This window comes from Solea senegalensis, linkage group LG14, assembly GCF_019176455.1.
Source record: "Solea senegalensis isolate Sse05_10M linkage group LG14, IFAPA_SoseM_1, whole genome shotgun sequence".
Taxonomy (NCBI): domain Eukaryota; kingdom Metazoa; phylum Chordata; class Actinopteri; order Pleuronectiformes; family Soleidae; genus Solea; species Solea senegalensis.
The window spans coordinates 3,467,191-3,490,796 of NC_058034.1; the positions used below are offsets into that span (position 1 = coordinate 3,467,191).

Sequence of the window (23,606 nt, forward strand, 5' to 3'; positions counted from 1 at the left end):
TTGGTTTGATAGGGTAAAGTGTGTGTTTGAGAGAGTCAGGGAATCAGTGTGGAGTGGATGCAGAGTGGTGAGAGGAGAGATAAAAAAAAGAGTAATGGATGGAGAGGGAGAGGAGTGAGAGAAAGGATGAATAGAAGGAGGAGAGTCAGAGTATGGGAGGAGGAGGTGATCAGAGAGAGGAGGCAGGTTCTGTTTCACTTTAAATAACTAACCATATTGGGCTCAACTGTGTGTTCACAGCTCTTTCTATCTCTTTCTTTCTGTCTCTCCTTCCCTCTCTGTCCATCCCTACTACCTCTCTGCTGTTTCCACAGCTTTGCTGGAGTCCATCTCTCCTGCTCCTCAACATCAGAAGACAAGTCAGCAACAGGACTTGGGCTTTTAAAGCTGTGCTTAATCATCTCAGAGAAGGAAATACAAGCCTGCAGCCACCATGGAGGCCATCAAGAAGAAGATGCAGATGCTGAAACTGGACAAGGAGAACGCCATCGACCGAGCAGAGCAGGCCGAGACAGACAAGAAGGCAGCAGAGGATAAATGCAAACAGGTGGGAATGAAAAAGTGGGTCAGACATGGAGCTGTACGGGTCAGATAAAGTACAGTGTCAGTGCACACTTACAATGAGATTCAAATGGTTGTGTTTGTGATCAGACATGAAGGTCAAACAACAAATTGAAATGTATGTATATAGTATCAGGCAGCGCAGAACACAATAACATGAGAAAACACTCTTTGATACCTTTTGGTAAAAAAGGGTCATGGTGTGTAAAAATGTATTATAAAACAAAGAATTTTCCATGTAAAAAACATTCAGACCCAGTGTAAGAGTCTGTACGCTTTGCCTTTTAAGGTTTTCTCTTAATCTAGCTCTTAAGATTATCACAACAGTGATACCATACCAGAAATACCTTCACAGAAACGGTCTGTAAACACTTGACATTTACTTCACATGTATTTATGCTACAGTCCTCACAGATCATTTACTCTCAATGAAGCTGTAGCACAAACACAACATGGTTGAAGTTATTTTTTGTTTTGTTTTTGACAGGTAAATTTAACAAACACAAACTCATGCACATGCACGCACACACACACTAAACAGTCCTTAAAAGGCCATGCAGCACCCTCAGGATATGCTCCTGAAAATACAGTCTCTTGTGCAATAATAACAGGAATGTAATGGAAATAACTCAACATAAAAAAACACCAAACCAACTTTTAATCACTGTTGTTCACTGCTGTGCCTCAGCTGAGTCACCTAACCAGCAAACGCTGACAGAGACGACCGTATTTTTAATTTGCTAACAATCACTGGTCCATAATGAAGCTGCTCTTCCTGAACTTGTCACTCGGTCTGCATCACCGACCTGAATCTCACCTCCGACACATCATACATGTAACAAAATACGCTCATTCACCTACAACGATGGTGACAAGTCTTCCTCAGGAAGCAAACACTACAAAATACTTACAAATTCCGTGGGTGGAATAAAAGTTAAAAGAAGACACAAAAACTGTTCACCTGGGTAGGTTTTTAACTACAAACTGCACTCAGTTGTGTTTGGAATCATTCAAATTTAATTTTTATTTTTTATTTTTATTTGTTTATTTTTTTTTTATTTTGTGATAATCTTAAGAGCTAGATTAAGAGAAAACCTTAAAAGGCAAAGCGTACAGACTCTTATGTTTTTTACATGGAAAATTCCTCTTTGTTTTATAATACATTTTTACACACCAAAAGGTATCAAAGAGTGTTATTTTCTATAGATTTCAATGTGAATTTTTTACAGGTGGTGAACATTTAGTTTCATATACACTTCTGTTTTGCTGTTTGTGTTAAGAGTTTTGAAGTGGTGTCAGTATTGACCAACACTTTTTTTTAGCAGTTGAAAAAACGGTAACAGGATCAACAAGTTGTATTGAAAACAATGGGTCAGAGTTTGAGCTGTTTGTTTGCAGTGAGGCTCAAAGAAAATTCATCACACTCAGGAGACCACACAGGAGCGGGATTTGGTCTTTTGGGAGAAAAAAAAGTGGTGACATGTTCATGTTCTTCCTCCTGGACCAATTTATAGGGACGACTTAATTGAGCATCGGTCTCAATAGAAGTCTGTCATACATTCTATTTGACGGCTGTATCCAACACACAGGAGACGACACACACACACACACACAAGCACATAATGAGCATGCAAATGGAAATATACATGTAGCCAAATAAATGGGACATTAAACACACACACACACACACAGTAGGCCTACAGTTACAGGCATCTGTGTGTTCTCACTGATAACAGTTGTATTTATAGGCACCAGGAGAAAATGGCCCTGTGGACTTCAGCAAGATTATCAGAAGTACCTCATGGGCTCAGAGGGGAACGCTGATTAGGGGGAACACTTAACTCTGTGAGTGTGTGTGTGTGTGTGTGTGTGTGTTTAAAAGAGAGAGAGATCATGAGAAATCATTACCCCAAAAATAATAGAACCACAGCTGCTTTATCAGTAGCCTGAATTTAAACCCCTTTATATAACCACACACTGCAAACACGCTACAAACACACTGTAAACACACTACAGACACGCTTCAAAACGCAGTAATTTGCTTAGTAGCTCATTTACTGTCAGAACAGTGTGTCGTGCCAAAACTGAACTGGAATATGTGGTGAAAAGTGGAAATTAGGATGACCTGACAGATAATGTCTCACGTTGTAGCTGGAGGAGGAGCTGCTGGACCTCCAGAAAAAGATGAAGCAGACGGAGGACGAACTGGACAAATTCTCTGAGGGCCTGAAAGATGCTCAGGAGAAACTGGAGCTGTCTGAGAAGAAAGCTGCAGATGTAAGTGAAGTGTCATATATCTTTACCACATGTACAATATGCACGCACAGGGGGCCGGGGTCACCTGACTTTATTTCATTTAGTCATAAAACAAGACCACAAGCAGCCATTTAAATCATTACAAAGAATTAGAATTTCAAGAAGAGGTCGCTGCTCTTGAGTGTTAATTATTAACCAAACACACATCAGCATATACTCAGTACAGGGGCCCATTACACAGACACAGCTGGACCTTCTCTAAGCCACATCATCAGCTGTGGGTTCACTTTGATCATTCACTGTGAATGGTTTGGACCACTTCAGAGACTGTTGCATTCCTGTGCAGCCACTCCTGAAAGATGAACACACAGCTGTCTCACACACACACACACACACACACACAGAGAGAGGCAGGAAAAAACTGAGAAATGCCACAGTTGTTCATCATCGTCATCATCATCATCATCATCATCTTCATCATCCTCTTCACCACTGTAATCATACTTATTTTGTGAAATGTGACTGTTGTTGTGTTCGTGTGTGTCGAAAGGAGTTGAGTGAATTAATGCACTGCTCACTCTGCTGTAACATGAAATAAGATTGTAACCATTAGAAGAAAGAAATCGTATGTTGGTGTTTTGGGAAGGGTCACAGATAAATGAACGTATGTGCTGAGATTAATATACAAAAATACTTTCAATTCACTGTGAAACTGCAGAGGACATCAGCTGAGGATTCATATTAAGTACAGACTGAGTTAACACAAACTAGAGAATGGGGCCACTTGTGTCCCCAAACCACCTTAAAATGTGGTTTGTGTGATCAGATATGAAGGCGAATTAGGGAGCATTCAGACTTGCACTTCATACTGTCACTTTTGATCAAATCACTCTGGATGGACAAGCTCTGGATAAGGTCTTTATAAGGTCACTTTTACTTCATTTAAATATATACTTTTCACATGTGGAATAAACCCATCCTCAAATGAAAGTGTCCCCTTCATCGGACCAAACTTATGTTTGAGAGAACATGTTTTGTCGACAAATAAGCAATATCGGTAAATTAGGCAGAAAATGAGTCAAGGCAGATCTTCTCAGCTGCCATCTGTGGAGAAAGATCATATTATATGTTCTTGGCAACACCACAAACCACAGAGCATTTCAACGTGTGCACACAGACATGTGTGATTACTTGTGTATGTCTGTGTTTATGTGGGTGAGAAAAAGAGAGGGGAAGATGAAGGAAGTCAGATCCAAACAATGTCTGCATATGGAGTTATGTTCAAGATGTTGATAAAATGTGAAATGAAAATTTAATATCAACAACTAAGAGTCCACTATGTTGTGCCTATTATGTTACTAAGCAAACCATGAGCAGAGAGAGAGAGAAAGACCACAGAATAAAAGAAAAATCTCTGAGCTTCAGCAAGATGTGGTATTGTTTGAGAGGAAATCCCTGGGAAATGCAGTGTTGTCCTTCACAAAAGAGAAGGGAAGTGTCTGACATACAAACACAGAGTTGAAGGCTGAGACACGCTGGATTTTCCTCTCGCAGTGATTAAATAAACTTAGTTCTGAGAAGCCTCGTGCAAAGTGAGTTAATTGGGCCTTTGATAGCTGGTAACTGTGAGTAGACGTTGAAGTTGTGGTGTAAGAGGGACTCAGTGTAATTTACACTGTCAAGATACAAGATGTTTATTGTCATATGCAAAGCAGTAGTATAGGCCATGCCATGAAATTCTTATTTGACCACAATAAAGCATGAATACTATAATTTAGAATAAATAAATAAATCTGTGCCCACAGATAGGGCAAGATCTTATGAAGAAAGTTTTTGTTAAGAATAGATGTTTACTACAGCAAATCCCCCTTTGACACCAACATTTACAGACAATTAAGCCGTTCTACTCCACTTCCGTGAACTCCTCTCCACATGTCGCTGTATTAGAGGCAGCAGCAAAGTGATTACACATCAGAATTTACACAGAGCGACGACGACCACATTGGAAAGCTAGAGGGGGGGCTGGGAAAGCAGAGCAGTGAGTCCAAGACCTCAACAAGCAAGCAGTTGATTCATGAAGAATAGTTCATGTAGCATCAAGCAGTGGTGCAGATATTTTAGGTCATCACAGCTCACCCTGCCGGCCTGTGGTCAAACGCTCTGCCTCTGGGTCACAATATTAGCACACAGAATGTTACGGGTGAAGGCGGGAGCTTGTCTTAATGCAGGTGTTGATAACATAATTCACCACAATGACAGTTACTGTTTGAGGAGAAAGCTGGACTGTGGTGGGCAGAGAAAGCAAAGAGGAGGGGGAGGGGGTTGCTCTGGTATGTGAGGAATGCAGCTAAGGCAAACAGAGAGCCCAACAACCCTGTGTCTAATGAAATCAATGCTTCCAGCGTTTCCGGAGCAAGGGGCAAATCACACAGAGCGACCGAATCTACAGATGCAATTATTTGTGAGACATTTCCTTCTTCACGCGGACCAGTCGGAGTGAGTTTGAGCTGAGCCAAGCAGATCTGGGGTCTGCAGAGCGGTTTGCTAATCCACCCAGCATGTTTGCTCTCAGTCAGATCATGTGAAGAGGAAATGATGAGGGTAAACACGGGCAGGGCGGGCAGAGACACATGAAGGATGGAGCATAAATCTGATTTACACACACAATGGACATTACCTTTGGCAAGGCAGGTGATGGATATTTGTTTGCTTTGCCCTGGGACACACACAATGACAGAGTCTCAGGGAAAAACAAATGCATGATGACTTAATTATTCACCACAGACACAAAACTGCTAAACATACTCACCCAAGTTACACAAAATTGTGACTTAAAATAACAAAAGCTAGAGTCAACTGAACGGGGCAATAATAACAACTATGATGAACTGGTTTTAATGTCAAACAATTTATTGTATCATATCATTAAACGATATGTTACTCTGGATGATTCTGGGATTTTGATATCACATAAAAATAAATGTCTGAGTTTTTTGTGCTAAGAGGTAGATTTACAGTGTTTTACAGCCCAAGAAAAGACCTGCACTCCACATTTGGAACAACTGAAAAAGTCTCATTGAAATGTTGGCAAATGGCAGAATAATCTCAATGGGAAATGTCATGGTCAAATGAAGTTTAAAATGGTTAAAGCTTGTGGTTGTGACGTCGAAACTATGGGCGCTGCACCTTTACAATAGCTGAAAGTAATTCATTCTGGCTATTCCCTTTTCTCTTTTAAAAGTCTCTGAGCAGTGACTACATCAGTCACAGGGATCAGCTTTTACACTTTTACATTATTACCCCTCTCGCTCATGTGACACAGCCTCATATTGGACACATATCTGATCTAGGAATACATACTGAAGAGATTGATTTGAAGATTAGAGTTGATGACAGGATTTCTGTGTTCACACAGCCCTGGGAAAAAAAAGATCTATGTCACTTAAAGGGGAAAAAAAGTTGGACACAAGTCGCTTCAGTCTGGTAATGTGGACATTTGGTCTCTATGAGGACCTATTGTCTTGACAAGGTCAGTGTTTATGCCAGAAAAGTTCCTAAAGACACACACAGCTATTCTTGTTAGGACTCTGCATTAATTATCATCAGATTTAGATTCTGATTTGACGTCATCGATGCTTCGCTTGTTACAGCAGCAATACTTGAGTAAAAGTATCTAACAAGAAAATTAAGACACTTTTTAAAGTATGTGACATTTACTGTACTTTAAGGAATACTTCACCGGTGTGCATTTCCCCTAAGTTGAGAAATGTCGTCATTATTTTCTTTGTTACGTGCCCATCAGTGACACTTGGTCCTGCTAGTGTAACTGTTAGCAGACACTGTTTACATTCTGAGAATGAGGTCCCGTCCCCCTACAAGTGGGTCTAAATAGTGTGGGATTAGTGTTGCAGTTTCAAGCCTTGGACCAAGGCTGGGACCAAGTGTCACTGGTGGGCATGTAACAAAAAAAGAATGAAGATATTTTAGTTTTTGACTCAGGGGAAACTGAGGTTGGGAAGCTTTTCAAAAATAATACCCCTATTCTAGTAGTACAAAGCTAAATGCAAATCAGTGTATTCCAAGTATTCCTTTAAGTATCAAATGTAATTTTCTGATAGTATTAAAAAAGTGAGGGGTAAGGAAGGTATGGTAGCTCTGTTGTAGGGCGAGTTGTCTTTCAACTGGAAGGTGTTGTAGGTTCAATTCCTGGCCATGCTATGTGTCCTTGAGCAAGACCCACGTTGAAGTGTGTGAATGGGTGAATGGCTGAACTGTAGTATAAAGCAGTTAATTAAGACTAGCAAAGTGCTATACAGACACAGACCAGTACCAACTCTTCTTCTGATTTTATTTGGTAGTAGCGAGTAATAAAGATAGTTGGGGGAAATGTATTGGAGTAAAAGTACACAGTTTATTGAGGAAATGTAGTTGAATAGCTTAGTTAATAGCTTATGTCATTACCAGGCGTTGGTTCTTACGAGGACCACTAGACCAGTAAAAGGTCCTGAAGTGGGGACACAAACGAGCACAAACGCACACATTCACAAACACCCCAGAAGCCCCGCCCCCTGCGATGACCTCATCGCTCCAGTCATCGCTCTCTCCTCCTCCGGCTGCCACAGTTTGCCGCTATCCGCTCTCCTCACCGCGCAGCTTTTCCTCAATCCTGCTCCTCAAACTCACGGTGTCCGGACCAAAAAACTAGCAGAGGACAGACTCCACTGTGTGTCCCGCTCATCTTCTTTACATTCCTCCACACCAGAGAAGACTTTCAGGATCACCTGGACTTTCCCACTTCCTGGTTATATAACCTTTGTTGCACTTGAACGAATCCTCCACATTCCTAAGACTTTGGCCCTGGGCGGACATTGACTCCTTTTTTTTTCCCTCTCCTCGTTCTTTTAAGGTCAACGATCGAATTCGTTGTGGTTTTTTTAATCAGTCACATCAGACCAAACAAGTCGTCCGAGTCAACAGCCTACTAACGCGGTTTTTTTGCACAAGCTAAACGTAGTCTTAAGAGTGAGTTTTCTTTCTGCGCGTATCTTAATTTAAGTGACCAAACAGTGAATAATGGCAGGTTTGAACTCTGTGGATGCTGTGAAGAGGAAGATCCAGTGTTTGCAGCAGCAGGCCGACGAGGCAGAGGACCGGGCTCAGATCCTCCAGAGAGAGCTGGACAGTGAACGGGAGATCCGAGAGAAAGTGAGACAATCAAATCCTACCCTCTTTTTCTCTCTCTTTTCTGGTCTATGTCTGCGTTGAAACCTTAACCTTAGTCTTATCTCTCGTCTGTCTTTGTTACACGGTGTTCGTGTGTTCACGACTTCCTCTCGGGCTCTAAAACGTCTGTGTCATTGATTCATTCGCGGGCGTGATTGTGCCACAATGCAAGGCGTTGGTCTCTAATGAAAAAAGTTTGGATTCCTGCAGGTCCGTGCGCATGCGCAGTGGCGTCAGAGTCCCAGGCCGCTTTGAAACTACAGTGAAAACTGAAAGGACCACGTAGACCGCGTTGATCCTATTGTGTGAAGTGGAATTCACTCATCACACTTATGAATCATCATTCATACAAACTGCTGTTTATACATCAGTCAAAAAGAAACCATTACATCGATGAATTCTCTGGTTGAAACTTTTTTCACAGGGTGAAATGAATTGATTTAACCCCAGAATGGCTCCAGGAAGGCAAAATACCATCTTGTTTTAAATTTCAATGCAAACCAGGCTACAGTGTACAGGCTACTCAAAAGGTAAAACATAATAGTTACACAGCTCTAAGTATTGTTTTTGTTTATGGATGACTTCAATTCAAAATCAGTATTGGGAACCACAAAGAAACAACAGTTTGTCTCTTATCTCCACTTCATTTCAGTAAAACACTACAGTACTGTGTCCCTGTGTCCAATAATTATATGAATATTTATCTATATGTAGATGCAGATTTACAACAATGCAGTAATACAGAATACAACGGGGTGTGGGACTGCAGTAACCTAGTTTCCATTAAAAGATATTGCAAATTGTAACCGGACTTTCAAACTGAAAAAGATAAAGTGTTCCCATCCATTACCATTATCCACTGCTGTTGAGTTAATTTAGGATGAAGTTAGTTCCAGAAGTAGTTTGGCCAAGTAATCTGGATTAAGCCAAAGAAATGGCATCATAAATCGTCCATCAGCTGTCTCTGTTTCATAAAATTTGCATCGGCTATAGAAAATTCCAAGTTAGTTCATCGAGATGAACGCTGGTCACCACACAAGCAATGTAAGAAGGTGCAGCTTGATGACATAAATCATTGCAGCTTCCGATCGATCATTATAAAAATATGTGCCTCTTGCAGTAAGTTGAGGAATGTTACTGTTGTTGCGTTTCAATTTGATGATTTCTGATTGTCATCCTTTATTTGCTGAATCAGTTTCCATTGCACTCATTCATTTTTCATCTACCATGCCAAGTTTTCAAGTGTCAAGTTCAACGCTTGAAATATTTTCTAGTTTAATAGTTTTTCCATTCAACGTGCTTGAAAATAGACTGATGGAAACTCATGCTATGACTTCAGTGGCATTAAAGCAGGGTGGAGTTAAAATGAACATGTTTTGTATTTAAAAAGACTGACTGAAATGATTAGTCGCTAAAGTTGACATCAGAATATTAACAGGCAATGTTTTGGTCTTTAACAAAGCATTAAAGTTTTAATTTAATACTAAAACAGTTTTCCTACTAATCTTTGGTGGTGAGCAGAACATCATTGGATTTTGTTGTAGTTTGTTCTGTTGCCTTGGGAAGACAGGATGCAGAAAAGGTCTGATGTTGTTTGCTGGCAGTTTATGAACCAAACTCGCTGGAATAATAGGAGTAAATGAATGAATAACGAATCACCAGTGCTGGTGTAGTTCACCGTACAGTTTCAGCAGCCGTTGCAGTTACACGAGTCATCATAGCTGAAGTTGTTGAATGTGACTCATCTGTTTCCTGTCCATATTCACCCATTTCTGTCACCTGTCTGTCTCTGGACTTCACTCACAACTGAGTTTTACAGCTTCATAATGAAAAAGGTTAGAGACTGCAGGAAAAACAAAATCGCTTAGTAGCACAAATACTCTACACACACTTGACCTCTTTCACATGTTACTTTATGACACACGGTGCCATTTCCTTTGCATCGGAGCTGGTTAATGACAGGCTGAGAAGAAAGATTGTAAGAGTGGGAGGGGAAGGTGTGGCTCGCTGTAAAGATATGGCAACAGAGATGATGAAAAGATCAGGCCTCCTGCAGGACTAAACTCATTGTTATAGACTGCCTCTTAGGTAACTCGACAGTGATCACTCAGCTTGGTAATATGTATGTTTGTTATTTGTCATTACAATCATGTTAAGGTTATTACATTTGAAGTCATAGTTGTGTGTTTTGTCACTAACGTGAATGGGTAATTGGCTCTACCCATTCTTTCTCTTTCCTTCTTTTCTTCTTCTTCATTCTTGTAAGGGATACAACCGTTTTTTTTGTGCTGTGAGATAATGTCCTATCTGTTGTTATAAACTCAATTAAAACTGTGAAAGTATGGATAGTAAAGTAATAGTATGTCAAACATAACACATTGATTTGTGATGGTTAATGAGGTTACTGTGTCATTTCCTGTCACTTGTAAGTGTGCAGAATTTTCCCATTTCTTCAAGTTAACACATCCACTCTTTCAATATAACAGTATGAAACATTTTGAATAACATGGCTGCACAAACTGTATTCAAGCAAAAATTTGTATCATTATGACGCCGTATGTAGCTATAAGGGTGTGAGTGTATTTATTAGTGTACCTAATGTAGTGTATCCTCCTTATCTGTTTCTTGTTCTAGAGTTTCTATCAATTGGTCTTACAGAAAATATAGCTGTATGCTATGATATAGCAGTTAACAGTGTGTTAATAAGTAATTGAATTTGTTTATCCTCTTGCTAATGGTAACTATGGCCCTTTATTTGCATTATTAACATTATGTTTTGTTCTTCCACTACATCCCTGTTATCTGTACTGTGTAAAAGCATCTCTCTCCATGTGCACTCAGAGTGAGACAGAGTGGTGCATTTGTGTGGCGTGGCTGGTGTGGTCCCATATGTGAATAATTAGGGCAACCTGGAGTTATTCCTTGGCACAAAAACTCTTTCATAGGCTCACGAGGAGATCAAAACAGACTCTTGCTGAGTGTTAAGTAATGAATCATTGTTTGAAAATGTGAAGGCAACAGAAAAAACACACTTGGCTACACTTCCTACTAGAGAAACTAATAGCACTTGCTCTTTGTATTGTTTATATAATGTTTTTGCAGCCTCTTGAGATGTTACTCAACTCATTTATGCTTATCGGCTCTGTCAGATTACAGAGACATGACATATTGAAACACTCATTTCAGCTGCTTACATGCATATTCACAATGTTCACAGAAGTTATAATGTTCAGTGGTTGAAGCAAGAGCTTTGAGAGTTAAACCAAAGGTCACTTATAATTCATTCACAACTTGGAGGTCTTTGTATACAATACAGATGAACCAGATTGGGCCGCTATTTACATGCAGAAAGAGTTTGTGGTATACTTAGCCATCTCTAAACAGTGATTTAAAAAAAAGGGAAGTGGGGCTTCATCGACATTTTAGAATATCCTCCCAGGATGTTGGCTCCCGTCCATAGTCCGGCACTTCCTGTGCTTCTACTCCCAACACTTCCTGTCCCTGAGCTCCAGCCATGATCAACAGGAAGATTAGTGTGTGGTGGACTTTGTGTTTCTCTAGTGCTTAATAGTGGTTGTAGTAAAGTAAACGTCAAATACTAAAACAATCTTAAATCCACAAATCAGCTCACCAGAAGTTAGCCGTCTAATGGCAGAGACTGTATGTCTCTCTGTACAGAAATGTATCTGGTCTAAAGAACCATAATTACATTTTCTATGTGGATGACACTGAAGATATTCCCCACAACAGTTCATGTGAATCATACTCGTACATTTTGTTTTAGCAGTAATCCATATCTTAAGTACAGCTTTCCCAAGATAATCACGCTGTCAAAATCACTTGAAGGTATCATCTCTTTGCTGCTTTGTGTGCTCGATAGGCTCAAATGTTTTCTGCTCCAACTGTAACAGATTTGGTTGAAAGAGTTACTTCCTGGTGTCACTGTTTTCATTGGACTTTCTCCCTGGGAATAGCTCAGCTTTCAAATATACCTTCCACATGTTGATGCTTTTTGGCAGTCTTTGGCATTCTGGGGGAACACTCCCATGTTGCTTGTGGCTAAGCTGACGATGCAGGCCAAGGTTGTGGGTTCTCGTTCCAGTGAGGAGCAGAATATATTTGTACAATTCGTTTGAGCAAAGCTACATTTGCTATAATGTCTATGGAGCATTTGGAAAGTGGACATGATGATTTTATATAGCATTTAGCAGTGCATGAACCATTTCAAATCCACTACATGAAATCACTTTTTATGGTTGCGTGCGTTATTCACTGACACACTTACAAAATGTCCAGTGATATCTTTGTCAAACCAGGATCCCTGCAGGATCCAAACATAGACACCATTTTGCCTGAAAGAACCACACATCAACATTTATTCAAAGGTTGTTTACTTGTCCCGTCACCCGCTATCTATTTATACCAAAATCTCATTAAGATTCATGAAAATTCCAAGAAAAGCACAAGAGCTCCGTCATCATTTTCAGCCCTCTATCAGTTGACATTTGACGTATGGGTGGCAGTCGACTTCTTTTCAGGATTTTAACTCCTCAGTGTTTTTATAGCAGTTTTGAACTAAGCCATAAATCCAACCCACAAATCTTTGTGAAAGCCAGAATACATGTTGTTGAAAAATGGCACAAAGAACTCCTTGTGATGCTTGTCTGGAGGTTCAGTAAATCCACCCTTTTCACCTCATGACATGCTGGTCTACACTTACTCTGTGCGTCTGTCTTTGCATGTCACGTCTTAATGGAAAACAATCTCGCACATTTGCAGTCAGTGTAGCGTGCAGCAGTGTCAGGAATAACTTCCTCTGAACCTCAACAGTAATGTGCTGCTTATTAGCCCAGTGCCCCAGAATCAGCCAGTAATTAGATTCCTCTGTCCTTGATCCACTCCCTAATACATTTAATACACTGAGGTATTCTAATGTGCTGCATGTCCACATTACAGTGTGGACTGCTACTGAGTGGATGTTATCAACAATGACATGGAGGTCAGTTAATAAAAAGCACAATGCTTTATTCCAATATATTGTAATAAAAGTCACTGTACATTTATTCACTCTTTTGCAGAGAATATTCTTCTAAAGTGTTTTGTGGCAGTTGGATCAGCTATATTTAGCCAATATGTTTTCCATGTCCACTCATCCATGTGCTGAGATGACATTGTCTTTACATTATATATGAAGCTATAGTCAGTCAGCTTAGCTTTGCACCAAGCAAGGAAAAGCAGCAATAAATAACCACCTGCCAGCATTAAATCTCATTATATTAATGTATAATAAGTAGTTTGTACACATACGCTTGTTAGCCTTAAAGGTGCTACAAGATGTAGATGTTTTTGTTCAGATATGAACTCGAATGTCACTAAAATTAAGCCCAGGCATTTCCACAATTTGCTGGTAGTGTATGAGGAACAGCAGTTGTGGAAATGTTCTTGCTTTTTTCAGACAGGTTTTTTTAGAATCTTCTCAAAATTTGACTAGGGTGCTGAAAGGAAGCGTCGCAGGGAAAATGTCTCGAGCAACATTCCTTTACATTTGCATTCTTGTATACAGTCCCTCCAGACTCATTCTGGAAAAAAATCCAGCGTTAGGTGCATGACTGAAACCAGCTTGAGTTTCACATTTGTGACATTTGCATCTTGGTGTTGCATATTAATTCAGCTTGATAACAGAGCACCAAAAGTGCACAGTCACAATCTTCCTGGTAATGCCTCACACATTTCTCCATAGTTTGTTTTACCATATAAGGCGGTGTGCGTTCCGGGCAGTGTAGGAATGTAAAGTGGGTGCTACAGAAAGGGGCATGGTTAGAGACAGAGTCTGAAAGAAAGAACAATCAAAGGGAGGAAATGAAAGGATGTCGGGCTGCTGACTTCCTGTCACTCTTTCTACATCCTCGTGTATTAAGTGATGCTAGAGTCTATTACTGTTGTAAAGTCGCCCATTAGTTTCATTTCACTGTTGGATTTTCCTCAACTTAACTGCTCTTGTCAAGTTTCTGGTTTAAAATGTCTATTAAAAGTATATCTAATAAAGGTTTTCATGAAGTTGCTGTCTGTCACACACTGGTTAAGCTATTTTCTGAAGCTGTGGGGGGGAAGTATTTTTAGTTGCACCATCAGAATCTTCTCTTCACTGGTCAAGGATCAGACATCATGAGACGGGAGAGAATGTACACTATTTATTCAAGTTTTTTTTTTTTTTAAGGGGAATTGGAGCCAGATAAAGCACACAGGTCAAACATATATGATTGTGTGTGTAGATATACAGTGGTATTGTCTCCATCTTTTGAGTTTGGGTGTTGCTGAACAACAAACATTTCACTGTGCACGAAACCAGCTGGTTGCTAGCTGGTGATTATAGTGTGTGTGTGTGTGTTTTTGAAGGAGACCGAATGAGAGTTTCTGTTGGCATGTTTGTGTGTGGGGACATTACAGAATCTGAGTTGCCAGTGTAGTTGACCTATACCTCATGAATAGCGTGTTTGTTTTCGTGCTGGCTCAATTCATCACAACACATTGCTTCACTTGGGACTCAGGAAGTAACGATATCTGTTATTCCAGGCTCCAGTAGGATTTTGTTCAGCCCTTTTCTGTAGCCAGATGTAGTGTAGATGGATGTGCGAAAGGCATTGCTGATGAGATTTCAAGGTGTTTTGACTGATTTATGACTTTTTATGGAGTCTGTGTTGGGTTAGGTTTTCCTCTGTCAAGTGCTGGTTGTTTTAAGACACGTTAACCCTCGTTTGACAGACGTTTCCTGTCTCGTATCAGCCGCTAGTCTGTGTGGAGGAGGCCGAGACTTGGGGAGAGGATGAAAAAGAAGAGGAGAAAATAATGACAGGCCGGTTGGCCTTAATATAAGAAAAATATGACGAGGAAAAAATCATAAAAAATGAAAGAGGCTAGTGAATATTGAGTCTGTGACAGAATTTTTCAGTTCCACTGAGCTTTCTGAGCTCTCTATCTTTGTCTTTTCTCTTTTAGAGAGGATCACGATGAACTTGTGGTAGAGGGATTCACATAGACATGCAAACGTAGGGGCAGACGCTGACTGTTGATTTGACTTCTGGACTGAACGTTGAGCTAATGAGTCACTGACCTACTAACTGCCGCTTTGCAGCTGTGCACAGAATAATGCCCGTATGAAGAAGTCCTCAGCTGATTCATTTTAGAACCAAGGAGTGTAAACTTGTGGAAGGGTTTAATGGTTCTGTATTACAAGGGTTCAGAAGTGCAGTTATGTGGTACTTTTATGGCTGTAAATTTAGTTTAACAGGGGTAAAGTTTCTTTAAAGGGAATGTTTGCATGAAAACTGTGTTGCGCTGGATTTAAGTTATAATGTGGCTCCCTAGGAGGTAGTGTTGGAAAAACTGACCAACTGAGAGGAAATGTCTGTAGTTGACTGTTTGCTTTTTTTCCCTCTCTCTGCCTTTGTTTACCAAGGGCAGATGAGAAGAAGCCCATTTGTTCTCCCTTCTTACTCAAGTTGTGCATTCATGTTCCCCGGACATTGAGATTTTTTTTAGCACTTCGTTTAAATCTGAAGTCCAGCGATCTTCAGATATTATAAAGGATTCCCGTCTCCAGCTTGACTCAGCAGTTGGTGCTACTGTTTCATCAAAGGCTGTTTATCACAGGTAGTTGCAGCTTTTGCAGACGATCCTCCAGAGGCCTCCAGCTGTGTCTGTTTCAGGGATTATACGTCAGGTCGAGTAAGATATTGATTTGTGAAACATGAGTAACCCCAGAGAGAGCAAGGAGAATAGATAACAGCGTCTTACATTGAATTCAGTGTGTTTTAACTCACTTGCAAAACCGAGTGTGATAGAGAAATTGTGAATTAATTCATGTAATTGATTTGAGTTAATTATGAGTAAAATATATACTTTATTCACAGACCACATTTTAAATCAGAAGTGGTTGGGTTTAGTAATACTTGATACCTTGGTGTGGACACCCTGAGTAAACTGCTGTGCTTCTTCAATGAGAAAAGCATGATGAGAAACCTCCTGATTTAGGCAGTGACATTTCCACAGGCCTTCTTCATCTTTCTTTTTTATCCAGTGCATATTTTTAGTCTGTCTGTCTCGCACCACTGCCCTCAGTTTGAGCCTTTTCTGGATGAAAAGTCTGAATGAAGGACTAAACGTTCTCTCTCCTCCCATTTATTTCTTTTCATCAGGCGGAGGGTGATGTAGCAGCTCTAAACCGTAGAATCCAGCTGGTAGAGGAGGAGTTGGACCGAGCCCAGGAGAGGCTGGCCACAGCTCTGCAGAAACTGGAGGAGGCTGAGAAAGCTGCAGATGAGAGTGAGAGGTCAGTGCAAAATACATCAACTTTAATATTCTCTTAGACATCTGTATTTCATTTTTTTTGCAGGTTGGCAATTATGATTCTCACTGTAGCGTGAGATCACGTTTGACCTCACCTGCTTTTCATAAAATGCGTAACCTGATAGCTTATTTGTTTGTCTTGTGCATTTGGAATAATTCTTCCTTATTTCCCTCTGTGTCTTGCCCATTCAGAGGAATGAAGGTGATTGAGAACCGAGCGATGAAGGACGAGGAGAGGATGGAGATCCAGGAGATGCAGCTGAAGGAGGCCAAACACATCGCAGAGGAGGCTGACCGTAAATATGAGGAGGTGAGCTAGCTGGGAGTAAGGTTTAAATTTTAAAACTGGAAAAGAAAAGAAATTGGAAAAGACACTCTGCCCTTATTTTAATTTTAAAGTTCATTTATTTTATTTATGCTTTTCAACCCAGGTGGCTCGTAAGCTGGTAATCCTGGAGGGAGAGCTGGAGAGAGCTGAGGATAGGGCCGAGCTCGCAGAATGGTAAACCTGATCAAAACCCAAATGTATAAACACAGACTGAATGCACTTCTCACCCACTACATCTAACCTAAACATGTGTTTATGATTATCTCCACAGTAAAGCCAGCGACCTTGAGGAGGAGCTGAAAAATGTGACCAACAACCTGAAATCCTTAGAAGCTCAGTCTGAGAAGGTGAGAGTCCTTTTAGGCTCCCTATAGAGACTGCAGCAAACTTTCTTGTGACTCAAGATGAGCATTATAGTATGTCACCACATCACCATGGTATTGTTTCAAACTGACTTCATTTTAAGTTATATATCAAGCCCTACTTACAGACCTAACCTTTTATTTCATACTCTGCCTGATTGGATGGAGACCAGTGCTCCTCTGACATATAGCTGATTAAATATTTGATTTGCAAGGTCTGTGACAAATTAGCCACTTTAGAGTAAATGGCCACGCTGTTTCGGCATGTGTGAAGCAGCAGCCAGTACAGACCTGCAGCACATTCCTGCTGTGTGCTGTGCACCTCCCCAGGCACAGACACGCAGCATGACAGCATGCCAACATGCCAATCTCACCACAATTGCTCCCCTTTTGCAATACCTGCCCTCACCTCGTTCAGTCAGGCCACGGATGACATCACAGCTCAACTTGTTTTCAGTCTAGGCCAACACCTTCCCTCTTTTGTGCAACTACATCCCTTTTTGCATGTCATTCCTTAGTGGGAGTGGTTTAAAGCTCTGAAAGGATAATAATCTTTGGATGACGGTGCATGTGAAAGCATGTATTTGTGTTTCCACCTCTAATTGAGAAACTGTGTTTGTTTGTGCTTCTCTCCGTCGACAGTACTCAGAAAAAGAAGACAAGTACGAGGAGGAGATCAAAATATTGACCGACAAACTGAAGGAGGTGGGTGCCGATACTTTTGATCCCGCAGCAGAAGATATATTTCACCTCCCGGCAATTAACATTTCTGAACATATCATAAATGTGACACAAATCAGTAATGTGGCACATAAAGAGGATATTACTTAGATGGATGGATAGATACTTTATTCATTCCAAAGGAAATTCCAGGTATGCAGTAATTTATCAAGGACTACACACTCACATATCAAATCCAGGACATACCTGCACTCCCACATTTCCTGTCACTCCTGTGACTCAGCATTTACATCACAAAGGTTATTTTGTTAATACTGGACTTTTAAAATGCATATAAACATGTTAGTCTGAAATTGCACTAAATCAGTCTTTCAATGGTTGTGGGTTTGATTCCCACAACCCTTGAACAACCCTTTACCATTCAAAAAATGGTAAAAGAAGAGGCCAGAACACAGAATAAAGTGAGCAAAACATGGCAAATTCCTGATGAGGAGACCAAACGTAAATGCTTGACATACTACTGACTAACTGCAAGTTAAAGATGTTTTGCTCTGTGACATAATAGGTCAAACGAAAACCGATCGCCCATTAATGTTTGTATATTGAGACAAGGACAGTAGTCCAATTAAACGACGTAGCAGGGCTATCGTGGCTCAGATTAACTGTGCATGGAAAAGTACTGATTATATACTCGCAGTATTTTCAAAAGGCAAATACCAGGATAAAATGAACCTTGTGTATGACATGCACAAGCACTTAACTATTCATTATGTGCATGCTGAAAAACTGGTTGCTTTTTGGTGATTAGCTTCCAAATGTGCATTAGAGCTGTGATGCATGTTTTATCTGTTGTTACACACCCTGTGACATTCTATGTCTGTGTTCCTGTCAGGCTGAAACCCGTGCAGAGTTTGCAGAGAGGACAGTGGCCAAACTGGAAAAGTCCATCGATGACCTGGAAGGTATGAGACTTTTATTACTCGGGTTGTGAAATGTTGATGATTTGTTTTGAATTTTGCATCGAAATGTACACATTTCTTCCAACATGACAAGGCTACATTAAGTAGATGTCTCTTATCAATCCAGCCGTCATCTCTTTAGGGCTCAAAGGCACAGAGGTATAGTTCAGTTTGCCAGGTCCCAGAAGGAATGTCCTATTTCTGCAACACTGGAAATATTTTCCATGGAAAGGAAAATGATTGCTGCCAAATGTATGGAAATCCACTTCACTAAGACAAGCTTATAAAATTTACTTGTTCCTGAAGGAAAACTTCTCCGTGTCAGTCATGTTGCAGAGAAGGCAGGATGTGCGTGTATGTTTTAGTGTAAAGAGTTTTTTAAGTGCTCAAAGCTCACCCAGGAAAAGAACTGCAATTATATGTGCATTATCTTTTCTTCCAAGCAATTTTCTGCGTCTTTAAAAAACCCTGACCTATTTTTTTTGTCCTCTCTTTCCTCTCTCTGCTTTTTGCCTCCATCTGTCTCTCATTCTCGCCCTGTCCGTTGGCTTGTTTGTCTCGCCGCTCTCCTTGACACCTGCCTGTTCGTCCTGTCCACCTCTGACCTCCAGATGAACTGTATGCTCAGAAGCTGAAGTACAAGGCCATTAGTGAGGAGCTGGACCATGCTCTCAATGACATGACATCTCTGTAGATGCTCTGCTTCTCTCTGCCTTCTCACTTCCCTTTTCCTGTCTTCCTCTGAATGTTTGGACTGGTGTCTTTTCCCTCTGTGGACGACAGCACATGTGCCTTCTGCCCATCTTATGATTCAAAGAAGTCATTAAAAGCCACTTTGCAGCTTATGTCTCTGTGCTTGTTAAAGTGTGAGTTTCCTACATACTGCAGTCTCACGCTTGTTTTTATTTGAAGTAGGTAAAAAGCAAATTGTTGTCGTTTAATTGTTACTGTACATCATCCATCTCATTGTCGTTTCTAAAAGGTGAGCTCTCCTAGTGAGATTTACTCTGGTTTTGCTGTGAATTAATCTTTTTTTCAGTTCACTTTAACCCCTTAGAAACATTTTTTTATTTATTTTTTTTATTTATCAACACAATTGTTCACCTGCTAGGAAGTCTGCACAGTGTGTCCGTGTGTTTCTCCAACTACACCTTATCAGAAAGTTAGTCTATGGTTCACGCGTGTGGTTGCCATTTTTGCATGCAGCACAACTTAATAGAAGTGGTTATGCAAACCATCTGTCCAGTAAAACTGCTCTGTTCACTTTTATTTAACGGATGTCTCATGGCAAACATGTAGCGTACAGGAGAATGAATTATTAGCATGACGTCGCTTTTGTTGAGAACAATGTTGTTTACTGATTGCTGATGACTCACTGTGTCCCTTTCTCTTTCTCGCTCTACTTACTCTACAGAGAAATTAGCAAGTGCCAAAGAGGAGAATCTGAGCATGCAGCAAGTCCTGGACCAGACCCTGCAGGACCTGAACAGCTTATAAATGTGCAGAGAGGAAACTGGAGAGGATGACATCGTCATTGTAACATTCCATTACCCGTTCGACTCCATTCCACATTTCGAGCTGTAAAATCTTTATACCCTCACGTAACAGGGTTTTTAACTTAATGCTTGTCCCTTGAAGTTTTTTTTTTCTTCAAAATGAGAAGTAATTTTGAAATGGTATTTTCTTTAAATCTCCAGCTGTGATAACAGAAATTCTCACCTGAATTTTTTTCTTTTTTTTTGACCACTCCTTCAGAAAGAACTGGCATTTAATACCGCCCAAAGAAACGTCAGATTTGGTCACTCAACCACTTGGCTCAATTTTACATTTTATGTGCACATACATACATTCATTACACCGCTGTCTGATTATACTAATACATGGGCTACAGATGGTATTGGGTTTCTCTCACTCAACATTAGTGCAGCTCTGAAGTGCCACCTAGTGGTGATTCTGAACATGCTTTAACAACTAACTGAAGAGGCTTTTTAACTCGTCTGTCTCAGTCGTGCTCACATAAATCTGTGTTTAAAGCAGCAAGATGGTCAAATGGACATGTGGCTTGGGGAAAGGTTTTCATTCATAAATAAAAAAGTCATGTTGGCACATGCTGCTCAGTCACATTTGGTGTCTCTACATTTAAATTAAAACCAATCTCTCCTGTGGCCGACATGTTGAAGACACAGAATATCGATAGTGCATTCATTTTCATTGGCACTCCTTATAGTGTGGGAATCTGTATTGACATTATCTATATACATTACATTCATGACATGAACACCTTTCCTGAAGCTAACCTCCTCTCCACTGCCACAGATGTCATAATGTGGCCAATATTTACTAGATTTACAAACTGTTGTACTTATATGAGCGAGCTAAACCCCAAACCACTGGCAGCTTGGTTAAGTTTTGCCAACTATGGATACTTATTGTATATAGTAGAATAATGTTAGGTATGTGAGAAGTTTTATTTTTGACTTTTTTGGGGGATGTTGTTTCAATTACGCCACTTTTTTTTTTTTTGCCAGGGGAAGTCTTAAGACCAAAGAACTCACATAAGATAGGCAACACATTTTGAATACCTTTTTTTTTTTATTTTTGATTTATTATGATGGCCATCATGGTTTCATTTTGTGCCAGGGCCATGAATCGTGCATCACATTTGATCAAGGCTGTTTTGAAATATTTCATTCACCACCCCCTCTATGTCAGTCTAATAAATGTTTTACAGAAATCACGACTCCTTTGAGCCCCTTTTTTTTTCTTTGCATTTCATTGATTACAAAACATGTTTCACTTATATCATTCACTTAAATCAGCTTTCAAATTGCATCATGTGCCTCATCATCGTTATTCTATTATCTATACAATTCAATCCAAGCATATGGGAGTGTCTAAAATTTCCCTACACAGCTCATTCTCCCTCTTCCCCATTCAACCCCCACAGGGGGAGTTCATTTTCCAAACAATCAGATTACACATTAAGGTGATTTATCTGCTTTGGATGGTGTAAACAGCCATACATTTAATTACAAAGTGTGAGGCAAAGCCTCATTTGGTAATTTACTGCTTGTTATTCAGTTCAGGTGCTTGTTTGCTCAGTGATGTGTTTAAGTGATGTTTCCTTCTGAAGGCACAGCCTAGAGCGGGAGAAGGTAAAAGAGAAAAAACATGTTAGTATATCAGCATAAACAACAGGGAGTTGCAGTAGAGACTCAAAAAAGAAACGAAACAGCGCTGTTAAAATAAGCAGTTTGTGACACTTCTCACCGGCTGTTAGTTTGCATTTCCCTCCTCGTGGTTGGCAGAGGATTAAAGAGCAGCCTGAACAAGGTACGACTGTCTGGGCATGGCTGAAGATGGTGGTAATCCTGTAGCAGCCTGTTAAACAGTCAATACAGAATTGAGATTAGCCCACTTTAAATGACAAAAAGTATGATGAAAATAACATATGGAGTGCAGTAGGCTCCACAGCCCTTACCTATGCATTTAACATCCAAGAAGTAGGAGTTAGGACTCTGAACCAGCCTCTTCTTCTTGTGTCTTCTCCTCTCCTCAGTGAAGCTGGGGTGCATCAGATCCTTTGCCAGCTGTGATTAAAAATAAAGCAAGCAACATTAATATTAGCATTGAACCATTAAACACAACTACAAAATGCCTGCATATACATAATGTAAAAATTACATTTGGCAAGTAGTTACATACTGTATGTGCAAACAAGCAGATATAATCAAGCCTACACGCCCAAACATACAATAAAATGAGGCCAAATGTAAAGTGATAAGTTCTATGCAGGTTATTTTACTTTATTTTGAGGCTTTACAAAACATACAACTTTTTCAGCACATGATTTGATGATAACGATGATTTTTCTTAACCAAAACCTACAACTGAATGATATTTGTATTAACTCTGTTATTACGCCTCCTACAGTCAGAAGAATGAATTACGCGTTATAACATGTGCACAGACATGTCCAGGCAAGTTCTGGCACCATCTCGGACACACATATACTGTACCTGTACATTTTCAGTGCACATAACATGCATAACCAGTAAAGACTACATCGCATGTAGTGACTAATTAATTACACTTTATCAATAAGCTTCCACTGTGACAACTTTCTTTCAGCCGGACATGATCTGCATAAACAAATGATTCATTGACAGTGTAAGACATTCATATAATCTTACAGTCAGGCATAATCTTCTGAATAACAAAAAAGAAGAAATATTTACTTACAGACATTGTTTTAAAATCAGATCAGGATTTTAGTACAAGACAAATACAACGCAGACAGGTGCAGTCTGTCCAAACCACAAAAACACTGATTGTTGTTGAACTGATGACAAACGCTAAGAATCAGCGAGAGAGAGACTGTGTGAGAGGGCGGTGTCTTTGTTGTTCTGGGAGGGACACATCTTAAAACGTCACTAAGAAAACTAAATAATTCATTTATTCAAGACAGCAACAGGTTTTCCAAACTTGTACTTATATTTGACATAAACAGCAGCAAGCAGTTTATTTAGAAATGGAAATTGTTGGAAAAAGACATTATGGAAACTATGAGTGGTTAAAAAATACATACGAAAATGAAGAAAAGTTCCTTTCATCCTACAATAGATCTATAGTTTGCCTATATTTGTATTATATTATATTATATTACATTATATTATATTATATTATATTATATTATATCATATTATATTATAAATATAAATAAATATATTTAAAAATAGACGTTTAAACTTTAATATATTCATAATACGACACTCTGCATTGGTCTTTTTTTCAGGGACGCAATAGAAGCATGCGTATGTATGCGTGAATGTAAGTCTCAGTGAACAACAGTTAAAAGTGAAACTACCTTCTGCCAGGCCTGGTGTTAAG

General features: G+C 39.9%; 2 protein-coding genes across 5 annotated transcripts; one reads left to right on the forward strand and one right to left on the reverse strand.

Annotated features, from left to right (window-relative positions):
• The first annotated feature begins 226 nt into the window (after window positions 1-226).
• tpm4a (tropomyosin 4a) lies at window positions 227-21,453 on the forward strand. 4 transcript variants are annotated; one of them, XM_044043275.1, is made up of 9 exons: window positions 227-547; window positions 2,713-2,838; window positions 16,236-16,369; window positions 16,579-16,696; window positions 16,818-16,888; window positions 16,986-17,061; window positions 17,719-17,781; window positions 18,650-18,719; window positions 19,328-19,596. In XM_044043275.1, the coding sequence occupies exons 1-9, from the start codon at window positions 434-436 to the stop codon at window positions 19,408-19,410; spliced, it is 855 nt and encodes a 284-aa protein (XP_043899210.1). In that variant the 5' UTR covers window positions 227-433; the 3' UTR covers window positions 19,411-19,596. The 4 variants fall into 4 exon arrangements, with proteins under 4 accessions (XP_043899210.1, XP_043899209.1, XP_043899212.1 ...); XM_044043274.1 differs by lacking the exon at window positions 19,328-19,596 and adding an exon at window positions 20,131-21,453 and having other exon boundaries at window positions 230-547; XM_044043277.1 differs by lacking the exons at window positions 227-547; window positions 2,713-2,838 and adding an exon at window positions 7,419-8,022.
• LOC122780382 (40S ribosomal protein S27-like) lies at window positions 21,289-23,102 on the reverse strand. The gene is made up of 4 exons (XM_044043279.1): window positions 22,959-23,102; window positions 22,198-22,306; window positions 21,987-22,097; window positions 21,289-21,856 (listed from the first exon to the last, which is right to left on the reverse strand). The coding sequence occupies exons 1-4, from the start codon at window positions 22,962-22,964 to the stop codon at window positions 21,780-21,782; spliced, it is 303 nt and encodes a 100-aa protein (XP_043899214.1). The 5' UTR covers window positions 22,965-23,102; the 3' UTR covers window positions 21,289-21,779.
• Between the last annotated feature and the right edge of the window lie 504 nt (window positions 23,103-23,606).

Excerpts from the sequence above, each read along its gene's own strand:
- tpm4a (XM_044043275.1), top strand. The coding sequence starts at position 434 with ATGGAGGCCATCAAGAAGAAGATGCAGATGCTGAAACTGGACAAGGAG. Across the intron at positions 16,697-16,817 it reads CTGACCGTAAATATGAGGAG|GTGGCTCGTAAGCTGGTAAT; the intron begins GTGAGCTAGCTG and ends TTTTCAACCCAG. Across the intron at positions 16,889-16,985 it reads AGGGCCGAGCTCGCAGAATG|TAAAGCCAGCGACCTTGAGG; the intron begins GTAAACCTGATC and ends TTATCTCCACAG.
- LOC122780382 (XM_044043279.1), bottom strand. Across the intron at positions 22,098-22,197 it reads CTTGGATGTTAAATGCATAG|GCTGCTACAGGATTACCACC; the intron begins GTAAGGGCTGTG and ends ACTGTTTAACAG. Across the intron at positions 21,857-21,986 it reads GAAATGCAAACTAACAGCCG|GCTGTGCCTTCAGAAGGAAA; the intron begins GTGAGAAGTGTC and ends CTCCCGCTCTAG.